This window comes from Engystomops pustulosus, chromosome 7, assembly GCF_040894005.1.
Source record: "Engystomops pustulosus chromosome 7, aEngPut4.maternal, whole genome shotgun sequence".
Classification (NCBI taxonomy): Eukaryota; Metazoa; Chordata; class Amphibia; order Anura; family Leptodactylidae; genus Engystomops; species Engystomops pustulosus.
The window spans coordinates 161,536,998-161,562,873 of NC_092417.1; the positions used below are offsets into that span (position 1 = coordinate 161,536,998).

At 43.7% G+C, this 25,876-nt stretch overlaps 1 protein-coding gene across 1 annotated transcript; it reads right to left on the reverse strand.

Annotated features, from left to right (window-relative positions):
- Positions 1 to 4,294: 4,294 nt before the first annotated feature.
- Positions 4,295 to 9,205, reverse strand: LOC140070262 (serine/threonine-protein kinase Sgk2-like). Its single transcript, XM_072116614.1, has 8 exons — positions 8,545 to 9,205; positions 6,829 to 6,992; positions 6,469 to 6,719; positions 6,222 to 6,284; positions 5,993 to 6,131; positions 5,698 to 5,889; positions 5,487 to 5,613; positions 4,295 to 5,334 (listed from the first exon to the last, which is right to left on the reverse strand). Coding segments are annotated over exons 1-8 (1,599 nt in total). The 3' UTR covers positions 4,295 to 5,332.
- Positions 9,206 to 25,876: the final 16,671 nt, after the last annotated feature.

Here is a 25,876-nt window from a genome sequence, read left to right on the forward strand (position 1 = left end):
TAGTGGTTGCTGGGGGGGCTGTATATAGTGATAAATGGGAGAGCTGTATATAGTGATTGCTGGGGGGCTGTATATAGTGATTGCTGGGGCAGCTGTATATAGTGGTCGCCTGGGGAGCTGTATATCGTAATTGCTGGGGAGCTGTATATATTGATTACTTTGGGAGCTGTATATAGTGATTGCTGGGGGGCTGTATATAATAATGCTGGGGGCTCCATTTAGTGATTGCTTGGGTAGAAGTATATAGTGAATGCTCAGGGAGCAGTATATAATGATTGCTGGGGAAGCTGTATATAATGATTGCTGGGGGGCTGTATTTAGTGATTGCTGGGTGGCTGTATATAGTGATAAATGGGAGAGCTGTATATAATGATTGCTGGGGGAGCTGTATATAGTGATTGCTGGGGGGCTGTATATAGTGAATGCTGGGGGAGCTATATATAGTGATTGCTGGGGAGCTGTATATATTGATTGCTAGGGGGCTGTATATAGTGATTCCTGCGGGGAGCTGTATATAGTGATTGCAGGGGGGCTGTATAGAGTGATTACTGGGGGCTGTATAGAGTGATTACTGGGAGCTGTATATAGTGGTTGCTGGGGGGCTGTATGTAGTAATGCTGGGGGCTCCATTTAGTGATTGCTTGGGTAGAAGTATATAGTGAATGCTCAGGGAGCAGTATATAATGATTGCTGGGGAAGCTGTATATAGTGATTGCTGGGGAAGCTTCATAAAGTGATTCCTAGGGGGCTGTATATAGTGATTGCAGGGGGGCTGTATATAGTGATTACTGGGGGCCTGATATAGGAATTGCTGGGAGGGGCAGTATATAGTGATTACTGGGGGAGCTGTATACAGTGATTGCTGGGGGAGCTGTTTACAGTAATTGCTGGGGGAGCTTTATATAGTGGTTGCTGGGGGAGCTGTAAATAGTGGTCTCCTGGGGAGCTGTATATAGTAATTGCTGGGGAGCTGTATATATTGATTACTTGGGGAGCTGAATATAGTGATTGCTGAGGGAGCTGTATATAGTGGTTGCTGGAAGAGATGTATATAGAGGTCCCTAGGGGGCTGTGTGTAATGATTGCTGGGGGAGTTATATATAGTGATTGCTGGGGAAGCTTCATAAAGTGATTCCTAGGGGGCTGTATATAGTGATTGCAGGGGGGCTGTATATAGTGATTACTGGGGGCCTGATATAGGAATTGCTGGGAGGGGCAGTATATAGTGATTGCTGGCGGAGCAGTATATAGTAATTGCTGGGGGAGCTGTATATAGTGATTGCTGGGGGGCTGTATATAGTGATTGCTGGGGCAGCTGTATATAGTGGTCGCCTGGGGAGCTGTATATCGTAATTGCTGGGGAGCTGTATATATTGATTAATTTGGGAGCTGTATATAGTGATTGCTGGGGGGCTGTATATAATAATGCTGGGGGCTCCATTTAGTGATTGCTTGGGTAGAAGTATATAGTGATTGCTCGTGGAGCAGTATATAATGATTGCTGGGGAAGCTGTATACAATGATTACTGGGGGGCTGTATTTAGTGATTGCTGGGGGCTGTATATAGTGAATGCTGGGGGAGCTGTATATAGTGATTGCTGGGGAGCTGTATATATTGATTGCTAGGGGAGCTGTATATAGTGATTCCTGCGGGGAGCTGTATATAGTGATTGCTGGGGGGCTGTATAGAGTGATTACTGCGGACTTTATAGAGTAATTACTGGGAGAGCTGTATATAGTGGTTGCTGGGGGAGCTGTATATATTGATTACTTGGGGAGCAGAATATAGTGATTGCTGGGGGGCTGTATATACTTATTGCTGGATGATCTGTATATAGTGATTGCTGAGGGAGCTGTATATAGTGGTTGCTGGAAGAAATGTATATAGAGGTTCCTAGGGGGCTGTATGTAATGATTGCTGGGGGAGTTGTATATAGTGATCGCTGGGGGAGCTTTATAAAGTGATTCCTAGGGGGCTGTATAAAGTGATTGCAGGGGGGCTGTATATAGTGATTACTGGGGGCCTGATATAGGAATTGCTGGGAGGGGCAGTATATAGTGATTACTGGGGGAGCTGTATACAGTGATTGCTGGGGGAGCTGTTTACAGTAATTGCTGGGGGAGCTTTATATAGTGATTGCTGGCTGAGCAGTATATAGTAATTGCTGGGGGAGCTGTATATAGTGATTGCTGGGGGAGCAGAATATAGTGATACAGTGAGTACTGGGGGAGCTTTACAAAGTGATTCCTGGGGAGCTGTATATAGTGATTGCTGGGGGCTGTATATGGTGATGGCTGGCGGGCAATATATAGCGATTACTGGTGGAACTGTATATAGTGGTTGTGGGGGAGCTGTATATAGTGATTGCTGAGGGCTGTATATAGTGATTGCTGGCGGAGCAGAATGTAGTGATAGATGGGGGAGCTGTGTATAGTGATAGATGGGGGAGCTGTGTATAGTGGTTGCTGGGGGCTGTGTATAGTGATTGCTGGGGGCTATATATAGTGAATACAGGGGGAGCTGTATATAGTGGTTGCTGGGGGGCTGTATATAGTTGTTGCTGTGGGTGCCCCCCATTGTTCTTATATACACAGCATTTTTTCTTTTTCTATTGTGTCCTCACTTGTTATATATGGTGCTGATCCATAAAATAAAATACTGGGAGTGTCCACTCTTCTATTATATACTGTACTCACCCATATCATCATATACAGGACGCTTCATTTTTTAAATATCTAGTCTGAGAAACATGTTCTACACCATTATAAGAGACCCCATCCGTATGTCCCAATAACGTACAACCTTAGGGATGACTATTTGATTTTCTCTATTACATATGACAGTCCAGAGTCTTTCTATAATCTCACATTCCCCTGGTGAAGTCCAATAGAGCCTTTCATTTTGGTCTCCGTCAGGCAGGAATTCAGTATAAGTTGTGACTCCATCTAATGTGCCTAATGTGGTCCTATGTATTATCTCTGAATGACATGCTGTCAGGTGGTTTGATGTTCTAGAAAAAGCCATAAGCGCAAAAAATGATATGGTGCACCACCCACTCCAAATTTCTCTGCCTCTTTAGTTTCATTGTGATGTCACACACCCCTCCCCCAACCCAGAGGAATACAGATATTTAATAAGATTTGTACATAAAGAGTTTAATCAAAACTTTTATAGATGTTTTTATATTTTATTTGTGCAAGAAAGTTGTGATTTTCTGCACAGTAATTGATAATAGAGAAGAGCAGATGGGATTCTTCTCTGGAGGCCTTGGCTTGTACTTTGGTGAGGTTCGGGAAATCCAGGTCTAGATCACACATGAAGGAGAGGAGAAGAGCAGGAATCTTAAGTGTGACTTGTCTAGGTGGAGATGTCCGTGGATTCTTTCTTCAACACCATGTAGATCCATGTGGCCTTCTGTCTGTCTATCCATGGCCAGTAGATGAAGGAGCAGCCGCATCCTTCTGTGGGTCCATGAATGTTCGGTGAATTAGCGGAATAGCCGCATCTTTAAGTCTGCTCATGGCCAGTATGTGAAGTAGCAGCCGCATCCTTCACTTGGTCCATGGCCGGTATGTGAAGGGGGATTGCCCCCTTCGTTGTGTCTGCTATGGCCAGTAGTTGAAGGAGCATCTGCATCCTTCTCTTGGTCCATAACTGGTAGGTGAGGATGGGAGTGACCCCATCTTGGTGTCTGCACATGGCCGGCAGCAGAAGGAGCAGATGCTACCTTCTTTCGGTCCATGGCCGGTAGGTAAAGGAGGGAATTGAACCCTTCCATTGTGTCTGTCATGGCTGTTGGATGAAGGTGCTGATGCAACCTTCTGTCAGTCCATGACCGTCAGGTGAATAAGGGGATTGAACCCTTCCATGTGTCTGCCATGGCTGTTGGATGAAGGTGCTGATGCAACCTTCTGTCAGTCCATGACCGTCAGGTGAAGAAGGGGATTGAACCCTTCCTTGTGTCTGTCATGGCTGTTGGATGAAGATGCTGATGCAACCTTCTGTCAGTCCATGACTGTCAGGTAAAGGAGGGGATTGAACCCTTCCTTGTGTCTGCCATGGCTGTTGGATGAAGGTGCTGATGCAACCTTCTGTCAGTCCATGACCGTCAGGTGAAGAAGGGGATTGAACCCTTCCTTGTGTCTGCCATGGCTGCTGGATGAAGGTGCTGATGCAACCTTCTGTCAGTCCATGACCGTCAGGTGAAGGGGATTGAACCCTTCCTTGTGTCTGCCATGGCTGTTGGATGAAGGTGCTGATGCAACCTTCTGTCAGTCCATGACCGCTAGGTGAAGAAGGGGATTGAACCCTTCCTTGTGTCTGCCATGGCTGTTAGATGAAGGTGCTGATGCAACCTTCTGTCAGTCCATGACCGCTAGGTGAAGAAGGGGAGAGAACCCTTCCTTGTGTCTATCATGGCCGCTAAGTGAAGGAACAGCTGATTCCTCCAGTCGGTCCATGACCGGTGGTTGAAGTAGTAGACGCTTCTTTCTATCAGTCCATATTTGGTAGATGAATTAGCATCCACTTTCTTCTTTAAGTCCATATCCGGTAAGTGAAGTAGCCGTAGCTTCCTTCTGTCACAATCGGTAGATAAAGTCATTGCCACCATGTTCATAGATGAGCTGTCTAGATGGTTACATAGCAAGCATAGTTAAAAGAAGTTCTTCGCTTTTAACCTAATAATGACTTGCTATGTTGATCCAGAGGAAGGCGAAAAAAACCTCTGAGGACATTTGGTTGGCATGTACTCACATCAGAGGAAAAAATTCCTTCCTGACCCCATATATGGCGATCGGATTATATCCCTGGAATATTGGTGCTCGAATCTATGTGGATGTTATGTGGTGGAAGACTGGTCACATCGACTTTGTTCTTTAAGTCCATATCCGGTAAGTGAAGTAGCTGTAGCTTCCTTCTGTCACAATCGGTAGGTAAAGTCATTGCCACCATGTTCATAGATGAGCTGTCTAGATGGTTACATAGCAAGTATGGTTAAAGAAGTTCTTGGCTTTTAACCTAATAATGACTTGCTATGTCGATCCAGAGGAAGGCGAAAAAAACCTCTGAGGACATTTGGTTGGCTTGTCCTGATATGAGAGGAAAAAATTCCTTCCTGACCCCATATATGGCGATCGGATTATATCCCTGGAATATTGGTGCTCGAATCTATGTGGATGTTATATGGTGGAAGACTGGTCACAATCGGTAGAAATGTCACAATCGGTAGAAATGTCACAATCGGTAGAAATGTCACAATCGGTAGAGTAGCCATAAAGTAAATTCTTCCAAGATGTTACTGGAGCGGGCTGGATTTTATCAGCCATTTACTCCTGTAAAACACAAAACAAATAATATCTAAGTATCTCCTTATTATCTGTATAACTGTGTATATGGTGGAGGGGGTAATAATGGTTTGAATAATGGAAAACATGTGTCTATATGTAACTGCAATGATCACACTTTGGATGTGTCTGATACTTACAGTCCCATTGGAATGGTGGGCGGCCTTTGCCGGACTCCACGTCGTCCCAGTCAATTGTGTTAAAGAACGGGTGGGATCTGGTGGACGATGTCATTGCTATACGGTCACGTGGAGATTTGCACAATAGCTGGAAAATGAGAGAAATAATGAGATATGATATAATGTATGATTTCTATATAATCCACCCAATGTTATCCTTCTTACTACTCACCCCTTGGATGAAATCGATGGCATGAGGGCATGTTCCCGGGAGAAAATCAGGGACATCTTCCTGCAGTGACCAATAGTAATCCTCCAGTGAGCCTTCGCCATAGAACGGCTGATCTCCTACGCTCATCATATAGAGGATGACGCCAAATGCAAACGAGTCCACAAGATGATTATACGGCTCCTCGTCCAGCACCTGTAAGACATCAGTCAGGAGATAAGGTAGGGTCTACACACACAGCGCTATGAGGACCGGCCTGTGATAGCACATGGCTTAGTAGTTATATGACGTTCCTTACCTCTGGGGCTATATATCCAGTGCTGCCTGCAATGCCTGTGGTGGTGTCTTCCCTAAACACATTTATTGCCGAGATGCCAAAGTCAGCAATTTTAATGTGTCCGATGTCATCAAGGAGAATATTTTCAGGCTTCAGGTCACTGCGGAAAGAAAGAATTTATAAAAATAAACATCTCCCATAATGTATGTAATATAAGGAATCACAGGAGATAGATTTATGTCTGACTTACCGGTGTATGACGCCGTGGTCATGAAGATATCGGAGTCCGCAGTACATCTCTGCCGCAAAGGGTCTGGGGAGAAGAAAGTAGATGATAGATCAGCGGTGACGTCCGTGATCAGTGACAGAACATACAATAACACGTGTCCTACTCATGTCTTTATATTCCTCCCTAGGCCCCGTTCTATTGGACCACAAAGACTCCAGATTTTTAGGATCTTTTCCTCAATGATTCAACCACAATATAAGAAATGTACCTTGTTGTCTGCATGTCAAAGGGCATCCATTCCATCATCAGGCCGAACAGGTCTCCTCCGGCCATATAGTCCATGGCTATGATGTATTTGGTGGCTGTCTCCATAGATCCCCGCAATGATATCAGGAAGCGGCAATCAGCTCCAATTCTAAGAACTTCCAGTTCTGTGGAGATTGTGTCCTTGATTTTACTCTTGGACATGATCTTTACGGCCAGCAGTTCATCAGTGATGGGATCTGATGCCAGGACAACCTGAAGGAGAATGATAACAGATCAGATTGAGAATTATAAGGAAAAGTACTGGATTTTTTATAAAGATTTGTGTGAAGAATAAAAGTGGATTCATGTTTTGGCCACTTACCTTTCCATATGCCCCCTTTCCAAGGTCTTTCTGAAACTCAAGATTGTTAACATCGAAAGGTCTTATGGTGTTAACAAGTTGTGTTGGTGTCTGGGGTCGGGCACTGGGAAGGTCTTCCGCTGGCATGGCCGCTATGTCAGAGTCTGGCTGAGCGCTTCCATCTGCTGAGATAAAATAGGAGATTCCTTATTACACTAAAGTCACCTGCAATTTTTTCTTTATATAATAAACTGAAAATCTCTTTTTACATATAGTCTTCTTATAGTGAAAGTACATTAACCCCTTACCGACGTGTGACGTAATAGTACGGCGCATCAGGTCCTGGTGCATGGAGAGGGCTCACAGGCTGAGCCCTCTCCATAGCCATTAGGTCTTTGCTGCATATTGCTAGAACTGATTGTGTGCTTTCCCTCAGATCACCGCAAAGTTGCCAGCAGCTCAAAATAGATTGGTGCGCCGCCATCTTGCTGAGGATCGTCACTCCATGACAGCATCGGGTCTTCCGAAGACCTGAAGCTGTCTCGTTTAAACCCTTTCATTACAATGTGCTGTCACCGGAAAATCCCCATACACTGCCATACTGTAGTATGGCAGTATTTGATAGGATTGATCAGACAACGTAGGGTTACAGTACCCTAGGGAGTCTGAAAAATAGTCAAAATAAAAATTAAAAAAAGTTTTTAAAAAGTAAAAAAAATAAATAAATAAAAAAAACCCTAAAAATTCAAATCACCCCCCTGAACTGATATAAATTTAATTTAAAAACGGTAAAAATAAAAACAGTAAAAATTATAAACACATTAGTTATCGCTGCATCGAAAAATGCCCGATCTATCAAAATATAATAACACTTTTTCGCTGCGTTTAACCCCCTAACGGAAAATAGCGGCCAAAGTTGAAAATGGAACTCTTCTGCCATTTTGAAAAATACAACATAATTGATAAAAAGTGATCAAAAGGTTGTACAGTCCTATAAACTATAATAGCAATGAAAACTTCATCAAAAATTGCAATATATGACACAAACCCCAAACCGAAGTATGAAAAAGTCATTGGCGCCAGAAAATGGAAAAATCCCCCAAAAAAATTTTACAGAAATTTTTTATTTTTGTAAATGTATCAAAACATTATAAAACCTATACAAATTTGAAATCCCCGTAATCGTACCGACCCAAAGAATAAAGTAGCCTTGTCATTTTGGGTGCACAATGAAAACTGTAAAATACAGCCAACAAGACTACGGCGCAAATGCGTTCTTTCACTATTTTCACTGCATTTGGAATTTTTTTCCCGCTTCCCGGTACACGGCATGAAATATTAAATACCTTCACTATAAAGTGCAATTTGTTAAGCAGAAAACAAACCTTCACACGGCTCTTTACGTGTAAAATTAAAAAATGTTTATAGATTTTGAAGGTGGGAAGTGAAAAATGGAAATGAAAAAATAAAAAAATGTCAGGTCGTTAAGGGGTTAATAATAACTTTAAAACAAATCCTTGTTGCCCCTAGCAACTAGGATTAGAATCAGACCTAAGATTCCATTTTAGAATTTAGAACTCTCTGGAATAATGGAATCTGATTTGTGAGTTGTTGCTATTGGAAACCGGGGTATTTTTAATAGATCTCTAGAATTTAATTTAGGCCTAATACATAATATAAAACCAACTACCCCCCTCTGTCCCCCAGTTTTATATTACTCAGTGATTTCCATCTTACCTGGTTCCAGGGATGCGTTGGGTGCAGAGACAATCTCTGAGCCGTTCTTGCTCTCTGTGAAGGACGTGTTGATGGCTGGTGACCCGGATCTTCTTAACGCTCCATTTCCATTAATTATGGCTTTGGCATAGATGAGACCTCTCAATCCTTGGACAACCCAATCTCTGTTGTTCCTGATTCTCCTCTTGGCTGCCTCTCTCTGTAGGTTTGGAGTCTCATGACTGTGAGATCTGGTGAAAGAGACATGTTGTGGTCTTACTTGGAGAACCTCTTCCATCTCTAACTCTGAGCTGATATTTCGGAGTTTCTTGAGGATTGAGTATTTGTTCCTCCTCCTTGAAGCAGGGACCAATTCTCCAAGTTTTTTCATGCTGTTGAGAATGGCCCTGTTAAGGTCTTCATCGGCAGAGTGAGATTCCATCAGGTTCTCCATTTTCCTTTTCTGTGTAAGGATTTCATGTCTCTTGATCTTTCGGGTCTTCTCCAGATCCAGTCTTTTATATGCCATGTTTGAGTCATCAATGTCCACATCAGTTGGTGGACAGTCCATTACCCATAAGTTGAATAATGGTTCCTGCTCTTCATCAATTCCTCTCCTCTGTAATAGAACCCGATCTCTTTGGGCTCTTCTCCGTATTTCGGATTTTGCTGCAGAATGCATCGTGATTACCTCACCCTTGGGAGTCTGTAAGGTAATGATTTACTACAAGGGGTGACAGTGGGATATAGAAGGTGGTGATGTCATCAAATCTTCTATGACATCACATATTTCTATTGTGATGACCAGAGCTAAGGTTCCATGCCATGGGTTACCATGACCCTCCATGAGGTCATAGTATTGGTGTTCTAGAATGTTCATTACATGTGTTACTATGGTGTGTAGATGGAGATATGATAGATAGATAAATAAATAGGACAAATGAGACAGCACAAACCAGTCCGTTAAAAAAATGAGAAGAAAATATAGAAAATATAGGAAAAATGAGACCGCAAATACCAGTCCATAACAAAAAGTGATGAGTTTATTCCATGCACGACGTTTCGGTGGTTACCACCTTTCTCAAGCAAAGGACATGACGTAACAGCCCAGTATTTAACACAATAGAGAGTGTCACATGATCAATTTGTACATCTGATTGTGATTACAGAAATACATATAAAAAACATATTTATTGTTACATATATAAAGTGCTAGTGCATAAAATATCTTCCATAATATAGTAAGAACATAGCAGTAAAGTGATAACAGTGTTTGCAGACTTCTTATTCAATATCATGTAAATGTGTGTGAACAGGTACCTAACGAAGGATAGGTGCGAAAATCTGATGCTCCGGCTGTATCTGCGGTAAAACACATGAATCCGCGTCTCCCCCATTATAATGTGCATGTCCGGAAGTCACCTTGCACATGCGCAGTGAAGAGAGGGATATCGGAACGCCATCTTTGAAAAAGGACTACCATGTATAAATCGGCAGAATAATATTATATCTAATGTACATATGATATAAGTAATAAATTAATATTGGACCGAGGTGTGTATCCTGGGTATAACCCAGATGTAGGGTAGTACCTGTGGTGCCATGTCTAAGCAAAACTGTTGTCGATCTGTATTACACAAACAGTCGCGTTTAGCCGCAATTCACACTTATGCATAGAGCCAGACCATTTACATGGTGAGGGTCCAGATAGTGCGTGTCGCTGCGACAATAGCCCACCCACAACGTCCATACGCCCCCATGAGTTATAAAACAACATTATATAAATCCCAAATGGGTTTAAATATTCTGACATCATTAAAGAGATATTTGCCTATAATACTAAGATGGCAAAGAAGGAAAAATACATGGATCACAAACGGAAAACGTCAGATCACACTATGTTCATCCAATTGTAGTGTCAATGTGTTCAGAATCTAAAAAGAAAAAGGGAAAAATTAAAAATAGTATAAAGTCACATTGTAAAACAGTAGGAGAATCCAGTAGGCTATAAAGAGATTGTCTATATCACACTGTCTGTTATATTCTACGTTTAGACCACCAGTTTGTGTCTCCATTGTAACTCCTTTTTTCTCAGCATCTTTTCGCTGTCACTCCCACATCACATCAATCAAAGTCAATTTCAATTGTCCGTCCATATGTCCCAGTTCGGCAAAATGTCTGGACATCTTTTCCGTATCCTGTATCTATGTTGGGTGAATCTTGTCTTAAAGACTAGTGTCACCTCCCCAACATGATCCAGATCGCATAGACACCTCAACAAGTCCTTATTACAGTCCATGTAGTGTCTGATGTTATATACATTGTTACCAATGCAGCCAGATCTTGTGCAGTGCGCTCTGCAGATTTTTGTGACAGATAACTTTAAAAAAAGCATTAGCAAAGCGAGTGTGTGAGCTTGGCAGCGAGTGTGCATTGATCCCAAGTGTGGGCAGTGTCTTAAGTGTTACTTAGGTTTAAGGGACTTAAGTTTGAGGGGCTTTAGCAGGTAACTTCTGTGTTTTGTGTTACTTTGACTGTAAATTCTTCTTTCTGTGCATATTTCTATTGTAATCTCCATTAGAACAATGGACTCCATAAGTGGCATTGCTACACGGTGTACATCCTGTGCCATGTATGCTTTCCTTGAACAGCCGTTCGAGGGGGAATACTGCTGTGTGGGGTGTGTGAAAATTGCTCATCTGGAAGCCCAGATTCTGGATCTAAATGAGCAAGTTTCAAGGCTGCGGGCAATTGATAATATGGAATGAAGTTTGCTGCTCCTGGAGCACAAACTCTCTGGGGAAGATGGTTGTGGGGAGGGAAGTATGGAGGTGCAGAGTGAGGGGGCAGCTAGTTGGGTAACATGTAGAAGGCGGGGTAGAGGGAAGAGTTGTAGGGAGTCTAGTCCTGATCTGGTGCACCCCAATAAGTTTGCCAGGCTGGTGGATGAGGGGGATATCAGCTCTGGGGTAGCAATGTTGCAGCAAGACATGGCCGCTAGTAACCAGGGGACTGTCTGCTCCAGTAAGAAGGGTAATGGGAGCACAGGCAAGGTCAGACAGGTGCTGGTAGTGGGAGATTCCATTATTAGGGGAACACACAGGGCAATCTGTCACAAAGACCGTGCATACCGAACAGTGTGTTGTTTGCCGGGTGCTCGGGTTCGGCATGTTGCGGATCGGGTTGACGGATTACTGGGAGGGGCTGGTGAGGAACCAGCGGTCATGGTCCACATTGGCACTAATGACAAAGTAACAGGTAGGTGGAAGGTCCTTAAAAATGATTTCAGAGATTTAGGCCATAAGCTCAGGGCAAGGACCTCAAAGGTAATTTTCTCCGAAATACTGCCTGTACCACGTGCCACACCAGAAAGGCAGCGGGAGATCAAGGAGGTAAATAAGTGGCTCAAAAGTTGGTGTAGGAAGGAGGGGTTTGGGTTCATGGAGAACTGGGCTGACTTTTCTGTGGGGTACAGGCTGTGGGGTACAGGCTCTACAGTAGGGATGGGGAGGGGGCCGCTGTTTTAGGGGAAAAAATGGCTAGAAGGTTGGAGGAGTGTTTAAACTAGAGACCTGGGGGGAGGGCAATTACACTTGTGCAGGGCAAATAGACAGTGTACATAGAGAGCTGGGAAGAGTCATAGTCCATGGGGGAGGAAGGGGGGCTGGAATGAGATTGGGGAATAAGGACAAAAGGAATACGGACAGGGAAAACCATATACACTGCATGTACACAAATGCCAGAAGCCTCACAAACAAAATGGAGGAACTGGAACTCTTGATGTTGGAGCGGAAATATGATATAGTGGGTATCAGCGAGACATGGCTGGACAGTAGCTATGACTGGGCTGTTACTATAGATGGTTACAGTCTTTTTAGAAAGAGGGGGAGGGGGTTGTTTATATGTGAATTCTTGCCTCAAGCCCGTCCTGCGAGATGACATCAGTAACGCAAATGCAAATGTGGAGTCCCTATGGGTGGAGATAAGGGGAGGGAAAAAGAATAATAAAATATTACTAGGGTTTGTTATAAGGCTCCAAATATAATGGAGGCAACAGAGGAAATGCTGATAAGTGAAATGGATGCGGCTTCAAAGCATAGTGAAGTACTTATCATGGGGGACTTCAATTACCCAGATATTGACTGGGGGGCAGAAACCTGCAGGTCCTTCAAAGGTAGCAGGTTCTTGTCAACAACAAAAGACAATTACCTGTCGCAACTAGTCCTGGAGCCAACAAGAGGGGGGGCACTGCTGGACCTTATCCTTACCAACAGACCTGATAGGGTATCAAAACTACAGGTTGGGGGGAACCTGGGGAATAGTGATCATAATATCATTGATTTTGTATTACGCTTTACTAAGCATGTTAGTGAAGGGGCAACCAACACTCTAAACTTCAGGAGGGCAAATTTTCATCAACTAAGGGAAGACCTTAAAGGCACAGACTGGGATAATGCTCTCAAGGACAAAAGCCCCCCCCAAAAATGGGACTTTTTCTCATATATTCTGAAAAAGTCCTGTGAGAAACACATACCTTATGGGAAAAAGCATAAAAGGAACAAGAAAAACCCTATGTGGCTAACTAGTCTTGTAAGGAAAGCAATAAGCGAGAAAGATAAAGCGTTTAAGGTGCTAAAACGTGAAGGTAGCGATGAGGCATTACAGGATTATAGAGAGAAAAATAAATCCTGTAAAAAGCAGATAAAGGCCGCAAAAATAGAGACTGAGAAATATTGCCAGGGAGAGCAAAAATAATCCCAAATTATTTTTCAAGTATATAAATGATAAGAAACTAAAAACAGAGAGTGTGGGTCCCCTTAGAAATAACATGGGGGTCATGGTGGAAGGAGATGAGGAAAGGGCCAATCTACTGAATGTCGCCTTCTCAACTGTCTTTACCCAGGAAAATCCCCTGGTGGAAGACACAATGAGGAATAATGTAAATTCTTTTTATAATGTCAACAGTTTAACCCAGGAAGAGGTACGGCGCCGCCTCGCAACCACTAAGATAGATAAATCACCGGGGCCAGATGGCATACACCCCCGGGTTCTGCATGAATTATGTACGGTGATAGACAGACCGTTATTTTTAATATTTGAAGATTCACTGAGGACTGGTTATGTTCTACAGGAATGGCGCATAGCAAATGTGGTACCAATATACAAAAAAGGATCAAATAGCGATCCTGGAAACTACAGACCCGTAAGTCTAACTGCTGTGGTGGGGAAAATATTTGAGGGGTTTATTAGAGATGCTATCCTGGAGTATCTCACTGTGCACAACCTTATAACCCAGCGTCAGCATGGGTTTATGAGAGATCGGTCCTGTCAGACTAATCTGATTGGTTTCTACGAGGAGGTAAGTTCAAGACTGGATCTGGGGGACGCTGTGGATGTTGTATATCTGGACTTCTCAAAGGCATTTGACACCGTGCCACATAAAAGGTTGGTATATAAAATGAGACTGCTGGGAATAGGAGAAAATCTGTGTATCTGGGTAAGTAATTGGTTTAGTGATAGAAAACAGAGGGTGGTCATTAATGGCACATTCTCAGATTGGGTTGATGTTACCAGTGGAGTGCCACAGGGGTCAGTATTGGGGCCACTTCTTTTTAATATTTTTATTAATGACCTTGTAGTGGGTTTACACAGTCAAGTTTCAATATTTGCAGATGATACTAAGCTGTGTAAAGTAATAAATACTGAGGTCGATAGTTTAGCATTACAGAGGGATTTGTGGAAGCTTGAGGGATGGGCAGAGAAATGGTTGATGAGGTTTTATGTAGATAAATGTAAAGTTATGCACTTGGGCCATGGAAACAAAAAGTATCATTATGTTCTAAACGGTCAATTAGTAAAACTGAAGCTGAAAAGGACTTGGGCGTATTGGTGGATGGTAAACTTAATTTTAGTGACCAGAGCCAGGCGGCTGCTGCTAAAGCAAATAAAATAATGGGATGTACCAAGATAGGAATAGATTCTCATGATAAAGACATAGTTCTGCCCTTATACAAATCGCTGGTCAGACCACACATGGAATATTGTGTACAGTTTTGGGCACCAGTGTATAAAAAGGATATAATAGAGCTGGAACGGGTGCAGAGGAGAGCAACCAGGATTATTAGGGGAATGGGGGGATTAGAATACAATGACAGATTACAAAATTTGGGATTATTCAGTTTAGAAAAAAGACGACTGAGGGGAGACCTCATTACAGTGTATAAATACCTGAACGGACAGTACAAGGATCTCTCCAAAGATCTTTTTATACCTAGGCCTGTGACCAGGACAAGGGGGCATCCTCTACGCCTAGAGGAGAGGCGATTCTACTATCACCATAGACAAAGGTTCTTTACTGTAAGAGCAGTGAGACTATGGAACTCTCTGCCGCAGGAGGTTGTTATGGCGGACTCTATGTACATGTTCAAGAGAGGCCTGGATGACTTTCTGGAGAGAAAAAATATCACGGGTTATGGGGATAAAACATTTATTTAATTCTTGAAGGTTGGACTTGCGTCTCCTTCCAGCCTTATATACTATGATACTATGATACTATGATACCATGTGTAAATGTCTCACCCCTTGTCATATATGACAATTGATACAAGTCCTACAGGGGAAACGACCTGTCTTTCTCTTATGTCCCCAAAGTCCAATTTGTGTCCGTGTCCCCATCGCACCAACATCAGATTTCCCCAACCTATCCCTCAGATTCCTTGCCCTTCTGTATGAGAAAAGGGGCAGATTTTAGAATGCCGGTATGGAAACACTGTCCCTATTTAATATAGACCAATGTTTCCTTAAAATTCTCGCTATTTCTGGATTTTTCGAATCATTAAACGTGGAGACAAAAGGGATTCTATCAAGAATGTCCCTACATTTACCTGGTTGTAACAGTTCTTTTTGGCTACCTCTCTCATGTTTTTAACAATGACCCATTGGGGGTAACCCCTCTTTGTAAATTTGGATTCCATTAATTTTTTGTCAGAATCTGTGGCTGGCTAGAAATATGTTTGACTCTCATAAATTGACTTAGTCAAGAGATTCTTTCATGGATTTAGGATGGCTACTTTCAAAATGTAGCACATTAATTCTGTCTGCTTACTTAGTAAATAAATCAGTGGTTAACTTTTCACTGTTCTTCACAAGGACGTCCAAAAATTGGAGCTCTTTGTCTGAATTGACCATAGTAAATTTAACGTCTGCATCTACGGTGTTCAAATAACCTAAAAAAGCCTTACGTCGTATCTGTGAGCCTGTCGAGAGGAGGAACACATCATCTATGTATCTCCACCACCGAGTGACACAATGATATAGTGTGAAGGTGGCATCAACAAGAGCCCACAGGTGGCAGCAACATGGTGGCAGCAACATGGAAAGCCACAAAGTGGCACAATGATAAGAGTGTGGAGGTGGCGGCAGCAGCAGCAGGAGCTCACAGGTGACAGCAACATGGTAGCAACAACAGGGAAAGCCACAGAGTGGCTCAATTATATAGTGTGGAGGTGGCATCAGCAGCAGCAGCAACAGGAGGCCACAGAGTGGCACAATTATAAGAGTGTGGAGATGGCGGCAGCAGAAGCAGCAGCAGCAATTGGAGGCCACAAAGTGGCACAATGATAAGAGTGTGGAGGTGGCGGCAGAAGAAGAAGCAGCCGGAGCCCACAGGTGTCAGCAACATGGTGTCAGCAACATGGAAAGTGTGGAGGTGGCATCAGTATCAGCAGGAGCCCGCAGGGTGGCATAATAATATAGTGTGAAGGTGGCATCAGCAGCAGCAGAAGCCCACAAAACCCACAGCAGAGGAGGCCACATTGTGGCACAACGATGAAGTTTGAAATGAATTCGAAGTATTCAATGTAAATTTTAATTTGTAGATTTGAGACACCACATCCATAGTACATTAGTTTTCCTGAAAATATCAGGTCTTTGACAAAAAAGGTGGCACCAGCAGCAGCAGCATGAGGTCAGAGGTGTGGAGGTGGTGGCAACATGTTAGGCCACAGAGTGGCACAATGATATTGTGTGTTGGTGGCATCAGTAGCAGCAGCAGCAGGAACCCACAGAGTCAGGGGCGTAACTTGAGGGGGTGCAGAGGTTGCGATTGCACCTGGGTACAAGAGATTTAGGGGGCCCTCATGGTGTCACTTTCCCATATTAGAAGACTATTACTATAAACCATACATTATAGTTGGGGGCCTGGCACAGACCTTGCACTGGGGCCCATCAGCTTCTAATTACGCTATGGCGCAGAGTGGCACAATGTTATAGTATGGAGGTGGAATCAGTAGCAGCAGCAGGAGCCCGCAGAGTGGTACAATGATATAGTGTGGAGGTGGAATCAGTAGCAGCAGCAGGAGCCCGCAGAGTGGTACAATGATATAGTGTGAATGTGGCATCAGAAGCAGCAGCCTGCAAAGTGGCACAATGATATAGTGTGGCGGTGGCATTCTTCAGCAGCAGGAGCCTGCAGAGGCAAAGGTCAGTCTCTCCACATTACGGGTGGACAAGTGGGTTCTCCTTGGGGTAATGATGGCCCCCGCCACACTGAACACCCGCTCTGTTGCCACACTACTGGCCGGGCAGGACAACTTCTCTACTGCAAACTCCGCAAGTTACAGCCACTCATCAAGTTTGGCTGCCCAGTAGTCCATGGGATCCTCAACCTGAGGTGGTAAAGTGCTGTCCAAGTAGGCCACCACCTGCTGGTGCAGGATCTGCTCCATGTCCTGTTGCTGCTGCTGGTGGCAGCTACCCTCCTCACTAGGCGGGTGAAGGAAGTTGCTCAATAAGGAGTCCAGACTTAAGCTGCTGCTGATGGAGCTGCTACTGCTCCTACCCCCCCAGCTCCCCACAGCAGCCGTGGTAGTAGTACGTGAGCTATGACTGCCAGGAATCCCCCGATCAGACCTGACAGAGGATGGACAATGGCGCACATAGGCAGCGGCCAACTCTGTGCACAGTATTTCTCTATAGTATGCCAGTTGTTTCTCCCTCTCAGCAGCTGGAAAAAAGTCACCCATTTTTGACCGATAGCGAGGGTCCAAGAGGGTGGAGAGCCAAGAGTCATCCCTATGCCGGATGTTGACTATTCGGCTGTCACTAGTTAGGCAAAGCAGCATGCTGGGGGCCATCTGCGCAAGTGACGCTGAGGGACTCCCGGCCTCCATCTCCACAGTATACTGCCACAGTGCTTCTGGGTCATCTGCCTCGTCTTCTACCTACTCCGGATGCTCACGCTCCTCCTCTCCTGTCACCTAGTAGTAGAGTAGAAAAACCACAAATTGCACCAGACTCTGCTTGTGCTCCAATGTCCCCCTCCTCATCCTCCTCCAGTTCAGCCACCACCGGACTCATGTGGCCAAGACCTAGTCAACCATTCAACAACGGCAGTTCTGGCCTCACAGAGTCACCCCTGCTGCAACGTCCCCTTACTGTGCTGCCACCTCTGCCTGCTCCACCTGCCACCTTTCTGTCTGACATAATGGTTTATAAACCATGTGGTTTTCACAATTAAATCTGGCTGTAAGGCTACATGCACACTGCTGTGGCCCGCCGCACCGTAGCACGGCGGGCACACGGCAGCGTGCGGGGAGAGGAGGAGGAGGTGAGCGCAGCTCACCCCCGCCCCTCTCCATAGGAATATATGGGCCACGGCACCGTAATACGGGTAAAAAATAGGACATGTCCTATCTTTTCCCGGGGTACGGAGCGGTACGGTGCCACACGTGTGCTGCACCGTACCGCTCCCGTACGATGCCGTCAGCCCATAGAAGTGTATGGGGGACGTATATCAGCCATATATACGTCGGCCGTATATACGTCCCCCTTACATGTGTGTGAATGCAGCCTAAACTATAGGCCCAAAAAGGTATGGCAATGTGCGTTATACAGATACCCCACAACTGACACTGTAATTTCTGCAAAAATCACTGTATAAACTACGTGGATTTCACACGTAAATCTGGCTGTAAACTAGAGCCCCAAAAAGGTATTGCAATGTGCGTTATACAGATACCCCACAACTGACACCCAGTGAGAGGTCCACAAATCACTACAGCAGCTGCATAAAGAAATCGCTACTGCAGATGCATGAAAGTCAAACAGATTTCTTCCTATTCGATTTTGCCACTAAATAGAACTGCTATTTGGGGTATGCAGATCCCCCTTAAAGAACAACCAGGGATTGCAGCAAGAATCGATACTACACAGTACAATAGCAGCAAACTACACGCTACATGCATTGTGAAGTGCCAAGATGGAAAATGGCTGGGTTTATAGGGTTGTGTGACATCACATAAGCCTGCTGGTCGCTGAATGGCTTACAGGTCTGGAGATGTCACCGGGGGTGTTCCTTTCTCCTTCCCAGAGTTCTCTGCCCCATGTAACACATTGAGGGGAAAAAAAACTTCGTTCCCGCGAATCAGCATAAAAATCGGCTTTGTGACGAATCAAATTTTTCCTGAAATTCTAACCGAAATTTGAAACTTTAGAATCGATTCGCCCATAACTGAAACACCTAACTGAAACACCAACCCTAATCTTAATATGCTTACCCTAACACTAAGCAAAACTCTAATCTTAACAATAACCGGAATCCTAATGCTCACCCTAACATTAACCATAACCCTAACACTAACCATTATGCTAACGCTAACCCTAATTCTAATGCATATTCTAACTCTAAACTTAACCTTAAAGCTTAAAGATGACCTGTCATGGCTTACTAAAGTGCTTAAACAAACGCCGCAGTGTGAGAATGATAGCATTACTGGAAACCTCTGGTAACGCTATCAAACACTGCGGTGGAGTACAATGTAAACGCCGGACCACCTGCAAAGCTGTCCGGTGTATTCATGAGGGGGCGATCCGTGACAGGTCCTCTTTAACCCCGAATGTAATAAAACAATTTAAGAAAATGACCGAAAAGTGATGGGGCCTTTTTATAAAATGAAATCTGGAGGAGGACTGGATGGGATTATAGACAAATTTCCAGGACAATTGGAGCGATTGTTGTTCAGAAATGATTCAGAAACAAACTGTATTTGATGCAGTGATGTACAGATTTATATACGATTCACATCCAGCTGCCAATATGATGATACTATTATACCTTATAGTCATAGTGGGCGGTGCATGCGCAGCGATTCCTTTCAGACAGCTGGCTGAACTACATATGCTTCTTGTCAGCCCTAGACAGTTTTGGGGGGGAAGACACGGACCCCTGGAAGCTACGTCATCATCCCGGGTGCACAAACTTATTCATGTTCTATATAATGCCAGGACTGCCAGCTTGAAGGTGTTTGGGACATACCTTGAGGCGTCTTTTACACTGCATATATATATCTGGATACTATAGCTGGAGACACTATAGCTGGGGAGGTAAGTAGTTAAAAAAATTCTACTGTTTTGGCTCTATACGACCCTATGCATCTCCATGGCAACCTACAGCAACCAAACCCTGCGTAGTCTGATCCTTATGTCCCATTTACTCCAACCTGTTTCCAACTAAGTGCTCACATCCATCCAATAGGTTACAACAAAACAGGGAACATACAGGAGGATCAGACTCAGGGACGGATTATAGGTGGGGTACACGCGGCGCACGCCCTGGGACCCCACCGCTTTGCCCTTAAAGGGGCCCTCACCACTTTGCCCTTAAAGGGGCCCCCAACAAATGTAGGCGATTCGGGCAGTCGCATTACTATGAACTATAAATTCCCTGCTCTTCCATAGACGATCGTTGCAGGTATACAAAGATGGCGGTGCTCTGATGCTGACAGCGAAGCGTGTGACGGCATAGCGCCATGCCGTCACAGCACCACCTCCGATGTACACAAACTAACTGACACCTCAAGCTAGGGAAGGGAAGGAGGTCGGAGCGCATCGGGGGAATGATGGAAGGTGAGTACAATTTTATTATTTTACCTAGGACTGTATATATAAGACTGTATAAAGTTAGTTATTATAGGGAACTGTATATAGTTATTATAGGGGGTGTTTATAGTTATTATAGGGGCCTATATATATATTAATTATAAGGGGACTGTATATAGTAATAGGGAGGCTATATATAGTTTTTATAGGGGGCTGTATATAGCTTTCATTGGGGTCTGTATATAGTTATTATAGGGGGACTGTATATTGTTATTATAGTGGGCTGTATACAGTATGGTTGTATACAGTGATTGCTAGTGAAGCTATATATAGTGATTACTGAGGGGCTGTATATAGTGATTGCTGGTGGAGCTGTATATAGTGATTACTGGGGGCTCCATTAAGTGATTGCTTGGGTAGCAGTATTTATTGATTCCTGGGAGAGCAGTATATAGTGATTGCTGGGGGAGCTGTATATAGTGATTGCTGGGGGAGCTGTATATAGTGATTGCTAGGGGGCTGTATAGAGTGATTACTAGGGGCTGTATACAGTGATTACTGGGGGAGCTGTATATAGTGATTGCAGGGGGGCTGTATATAGTGATTGCTTGGGCAGCTGTATATACTGGTTCGCCTGGGGAGCTATATATTGTAATTTCTGGGAAGCTGTATATATTGATTACTTGGGGAGCTGTATATAGTGATTGCTGGGGGGGCTGTATATAATAATGCTGGGGGCTCCATTTAGTGATTGCTTGGGTAGAAGTATACTGTATAGTGATTGCTCGGGGAGCAGTATGTAATGATTGCTGTGGAAGCTGTATATAATGATTGCTGGGGGGCTGTATATAGTGATTGCTGGGGGAGCTGTATATAATGATTGCTGGGGGGCTGTATATAGTGATTGCTGGGGGAGCAGTATATAATGATTGCTGTGGAAGCTGTATATAATGATTGCTGGGGAGCTGTATATAGTGATTGCTGGGGGAGCTGTATATAATGATTGCTGGGGGAGCTGTATTTAGTGATCGCTGGGGGCTGTATATAGTGAATGCTGGGGGAGCTGTATATAGTGTTTGCTAGGGTAGCTGTATATAGTGATTGCTGGGGGGCTGCATAGAGTGATTACTGGGGGTTGTATAGAGTGATTACTGGGAGAGCTATATATAGTGGTTGCTGGGGGAGCTGTATATAGTGGTCGTCTGGGGAGTTGTATATAGTAATTGCTGGGGAGCTGTATATATTGATTACTTGGGGAGCTGAATATAGTGATTGCTGAGGGAGCTGTAAATAGTGGTTGCTTGAAGAGATGTATATAGAGGTTCCTAGGGAGCTGTATGTAATGATTGCTGGGGGAGCTGTATATAGTGATTGCTGAGAAGCTGTATATAGTGATTGCTGGGGGAGCTTTATAAAGTGATTCCTAGGGAGCTGTATTTAGTGATTGCAGGGGGGCTGTATATAGTGATTACTGAGGGCCTGATATAGGGATTGCTGGGAGGGGCAGTATATAGTGATTACTGGGGAGCTGTATACAGTGATTACTGGGGGAGCTGTTTACAGTAATTGCTGGGGGGGCTGCATATAGTCATTGCTGGCGGAGCAGTATATAGTATTTGCTGGGAGAGCTGTATATAGTGATTGCTGGGGGAGCAGAATATAGTGATATCTGGGAGAGCTGTATATAGTGATTGCTGGGGGCTGTATATAGTGATTGCTGGGTGGCTGTATATAGTGATTACTGGGTGCTGCATACAGTGATTGCTGGGGGAGCTGTAAATAGTGATTGCTGCAGAAGCTGCATATAGTGATTACTGGGGAGCTGTATATAGAGTTTACTGGGGGCTGTATATAGTAATTGCTGGGGGAACTGTATATAGTGGTTCTGGGGGGGCTGTATATAGTGATTACTGGTAGCTTTATACAGTAAGTAGGGGGAGCTTTACAAAGTGATTCCTGGGGAGCTGTATATTGTGATTGCTGGGTGGGGGCTGTATGAAGTGATTACTGGGGGCTGTATATAGTGATTGCTGGGGGGGGGCAATATATAGTGATTACTGGTGGAACTGTATATAGTGATTGCTGGGGGAGCTGTATATAGTAATTGCTTGGGGAGCTGCATATAGTGATTGCTGGGGGAGCAGAATATAGTGATATCTGGGGTAGCTGTATATAGTGATTGCTGAGGGCTGTATATAGTGATTGCTGGGGGAGCAGAGTATAGTGATAGATGGGGGAGCTGTATATAGTGGTTGCTGGGGACTGTGTATAGTGATTGCTGGCGGGTATATATAGTGAATACAGGGGGAGCTGTATATAGTGGTTGCTGGGGGGCTGTATATAGTTGTTGCTGTGGGAGCTGTATATAGTGGGTTCTGGGGAGCTGTATATTGTGGTTGCTGGGGGAGCTCTATATAAATGGTTGCTATCGGATCAGTATATAGTGGTTTTTGAGGGAGCTGTATGTAGTGGTTGCTGGGGAGCTGTATACAGTGATTACTGTGGGAGCTGTATATAGTGATTACTTGGGGCTGTATATAGTGATTACTTGGAGCTGTATATAGTTATTGCTAGAAGGGAAGTATATAGGGATTGCTGTTCCCTGTCTGGACTACATTCAATGGGGGCCCCCACCAGATTATGCACCAAGGGGCCCCCACCAACTTTATTCCGGCCCTGATCAGACTACACACATCTTGTTTCTCGTCTGCTACCGTGGAGACGCATAGGCTTGTGTAGGCATTGTTCTTTTATAAAAACATGGAAATCTCAAGTGCTGTAGAACTGTAGAGCTGGGGAATTAAAAGTGCTAGTATGATAACTATTTTCATAGCTATTATTACACTTGGGTAGTAGCCTTGGGATTAGCCCAAAGCCAAACTGGTCAGGAGGTAAAAAAAAAGGTCCAAAATACAATGGGGGAGGGGAGGTGGCGTTTTTTAACTCCAGTCTTAACCCCTTAATGACCGCCCTATCGGGATTCTACGGCGGCCATTAAGGGTACTTCTTCTGACGCGACGCCTTTCTACGGCGCCGCGTCAGAAGAAGATTTCGGGACATCGGGTCAGTATAGTGCCGGTGTCGGGCTGTGATATCACAGCCCAGACCCGGCACTAACACCCGGGATCGGAAAAACTCCGATCCCGGGTGTTTAACCCCTTACACGCCGCGGTCAAGCATGACCGCGGCGTGCAAGTGTGTCCCCCGTGGATCGGGTCCCGACGCCCCGGGTCCCGACGAGTGACCCGAGGCTGTTGGCTCCTCCTGTCGGCTCCTCTTCTCGCCGGGTCCTGGCTTCCTGGCAGGACCCGGCTGTAAGTAACTGAGCATGCGCAGCATGCTCAGTTACTTACACTTTACACTGCAATACAAGTGTATTGCAGTGTAAAGGCTTGAATAAGCGATCGGATGATCGCTTTTTCAAGCCAAGAAGTAGAAAATGTAAAAAAGTTAAAAAAAAAATAAATAAATCTTTTTATAATATAATTAAATAAATAAATAAAATAAAAGTCCCATAATCTCCCCAGTAACACATAAAATGCAAATACAGTAAATAAAACACAAAAACATACATATTTGGTATCACCGCGTCCGTATTAATCTGTACAATAAATCTAAATCAATATTGAACCCGCTCGGTGAACGATGAAAAAAAAAACTACGAAAAACTTCCCGTAATATACAATTTTTCATCAAACACCATCACAAAAAATGTTCTAAAAAGTTATAAAAAAAAGCTACATTCCCTAATATGATACGACTGAAAAGAACAACTCTTTGCGCAAAAAATAAGCCCTCAACCAGGTCTGACAACATAAAAATACAGAAGTTATGGCCCTGAAAATTGTCAATAGTAAAAACAATGCGATATTCTCCAATATTGGTTTTGCTCAGGAAAAGATAAGAAAAACTATATAAATGAGGTATCACCGCAATCGTAGTGAACCAGAGAATAAAGATAAAATATTATTTTTACATTACGGTGAGCGGGGGGAAATGCTAAAAATCCAAAATAAAAATTGATGATTTTGTTTGTGTCCCCCTTGAAATAGTTAATAAAATCTCATGAATAAGCTATAGACCCCCCTAAATGAATTATATATACATTGTATCTCATTCCGTACAAAATAAGCCCTCATATGTTCGCATTACCAAAAAGAAAAAAATGTATAGGTCGTACAATGTGACAATACAAATCTGCTGTGAATGGCGCCTCCATTCATTCTATGCTCGGCCGTGCGCCTGTACAGAAGTTTACCACCACATATGGGGTATCAGTACACTCGGGAGGAATTGGGCATCAAACGTTGCAGTGCCTTTCATCATTTAATTTATTCTGAAACTGTCAGTTTTGGCCTAAATGAATGTATTTTCCAAAAAAATTCCATAGTTTCTAAATCGCAGGTCCATATTGTTTTAACCCATGTGAAACACTTAAAGGGTTAATAGACTTAATAGAAGTTGTTTTACATACATTGAGGGGTGAAGTTTCTATAGTGGGGTAATTTATGGGGTTTTACTATTATTTAGGCCTTACAAAGTCACTTGGAAGCGGAGTTTTCCCTCAAAATGTGAGTTTTGGCAATTTTCATGAAAATGAGAAAAATCGCACCTAAAGTTCTGCGCCTCATAACATCCTAGAAAAGTGAGAGGACGCATAAAATATCATCCCAACATAAAGCAGACATTCCGTAAATGTAATTTATCAAGCTTTTTGGGTATTTTTACTTCCTATCTGGAAAGCAGAACATTTCAAACTTGGAAAATGAAGAATTTTTACAAACTTTTGCCAAATGTTCACTTTTTTTCAGAACGAATCGCAAAACTTATCACTTAAATTTTATAACTAACATGAAGTACAATGTGTCACGAGAAAACATTCTCAAAATCACCCGGATATGTTAAAGCGTTCCGAAGTTATAACCAATTATCGTGAGACATGTCAGATTTGAAAAATCGAGTCTGGTCATTGAGCTGAAAACTAGTGTCGGTGATAAGGGGTTAAAATCCCCCTGCTAGCAGCTCTTCGCCCATATTCGCTAAATATCAAGGACCAGGCGTTCATGCTCCAGTCCACCCTCCGCCAACCCTGCACCCCGCCTGTTCTCTGCCCCAATACACCAATAATGAGGTGTGGGATGTAGAAAGCCAAAAATTGTCAAGCAGGGGGAAGATTCATGTCCCTTCTCTGCCAGAAAACCCCCCATTGTTCTTATATATGCAGCATTTTTTCTTTTTCTATTGTGTCCTCACTTGTTATATATGGTGCTGATTCATATAATAAAATACAGTGAGTGTCCACTCTTCTATTATATACTGTACCCACCCATATATTATACACAGGACGCTTTGTTTTTATATCTAGTGTGAGAAACATGTTCTACACCATTATAAGAGACCCCATTTATATGTCCTAATAACGTACAACCCTAGGGATGACTATTTGATTTAATCTATTGCATATGACAGTCCAGAG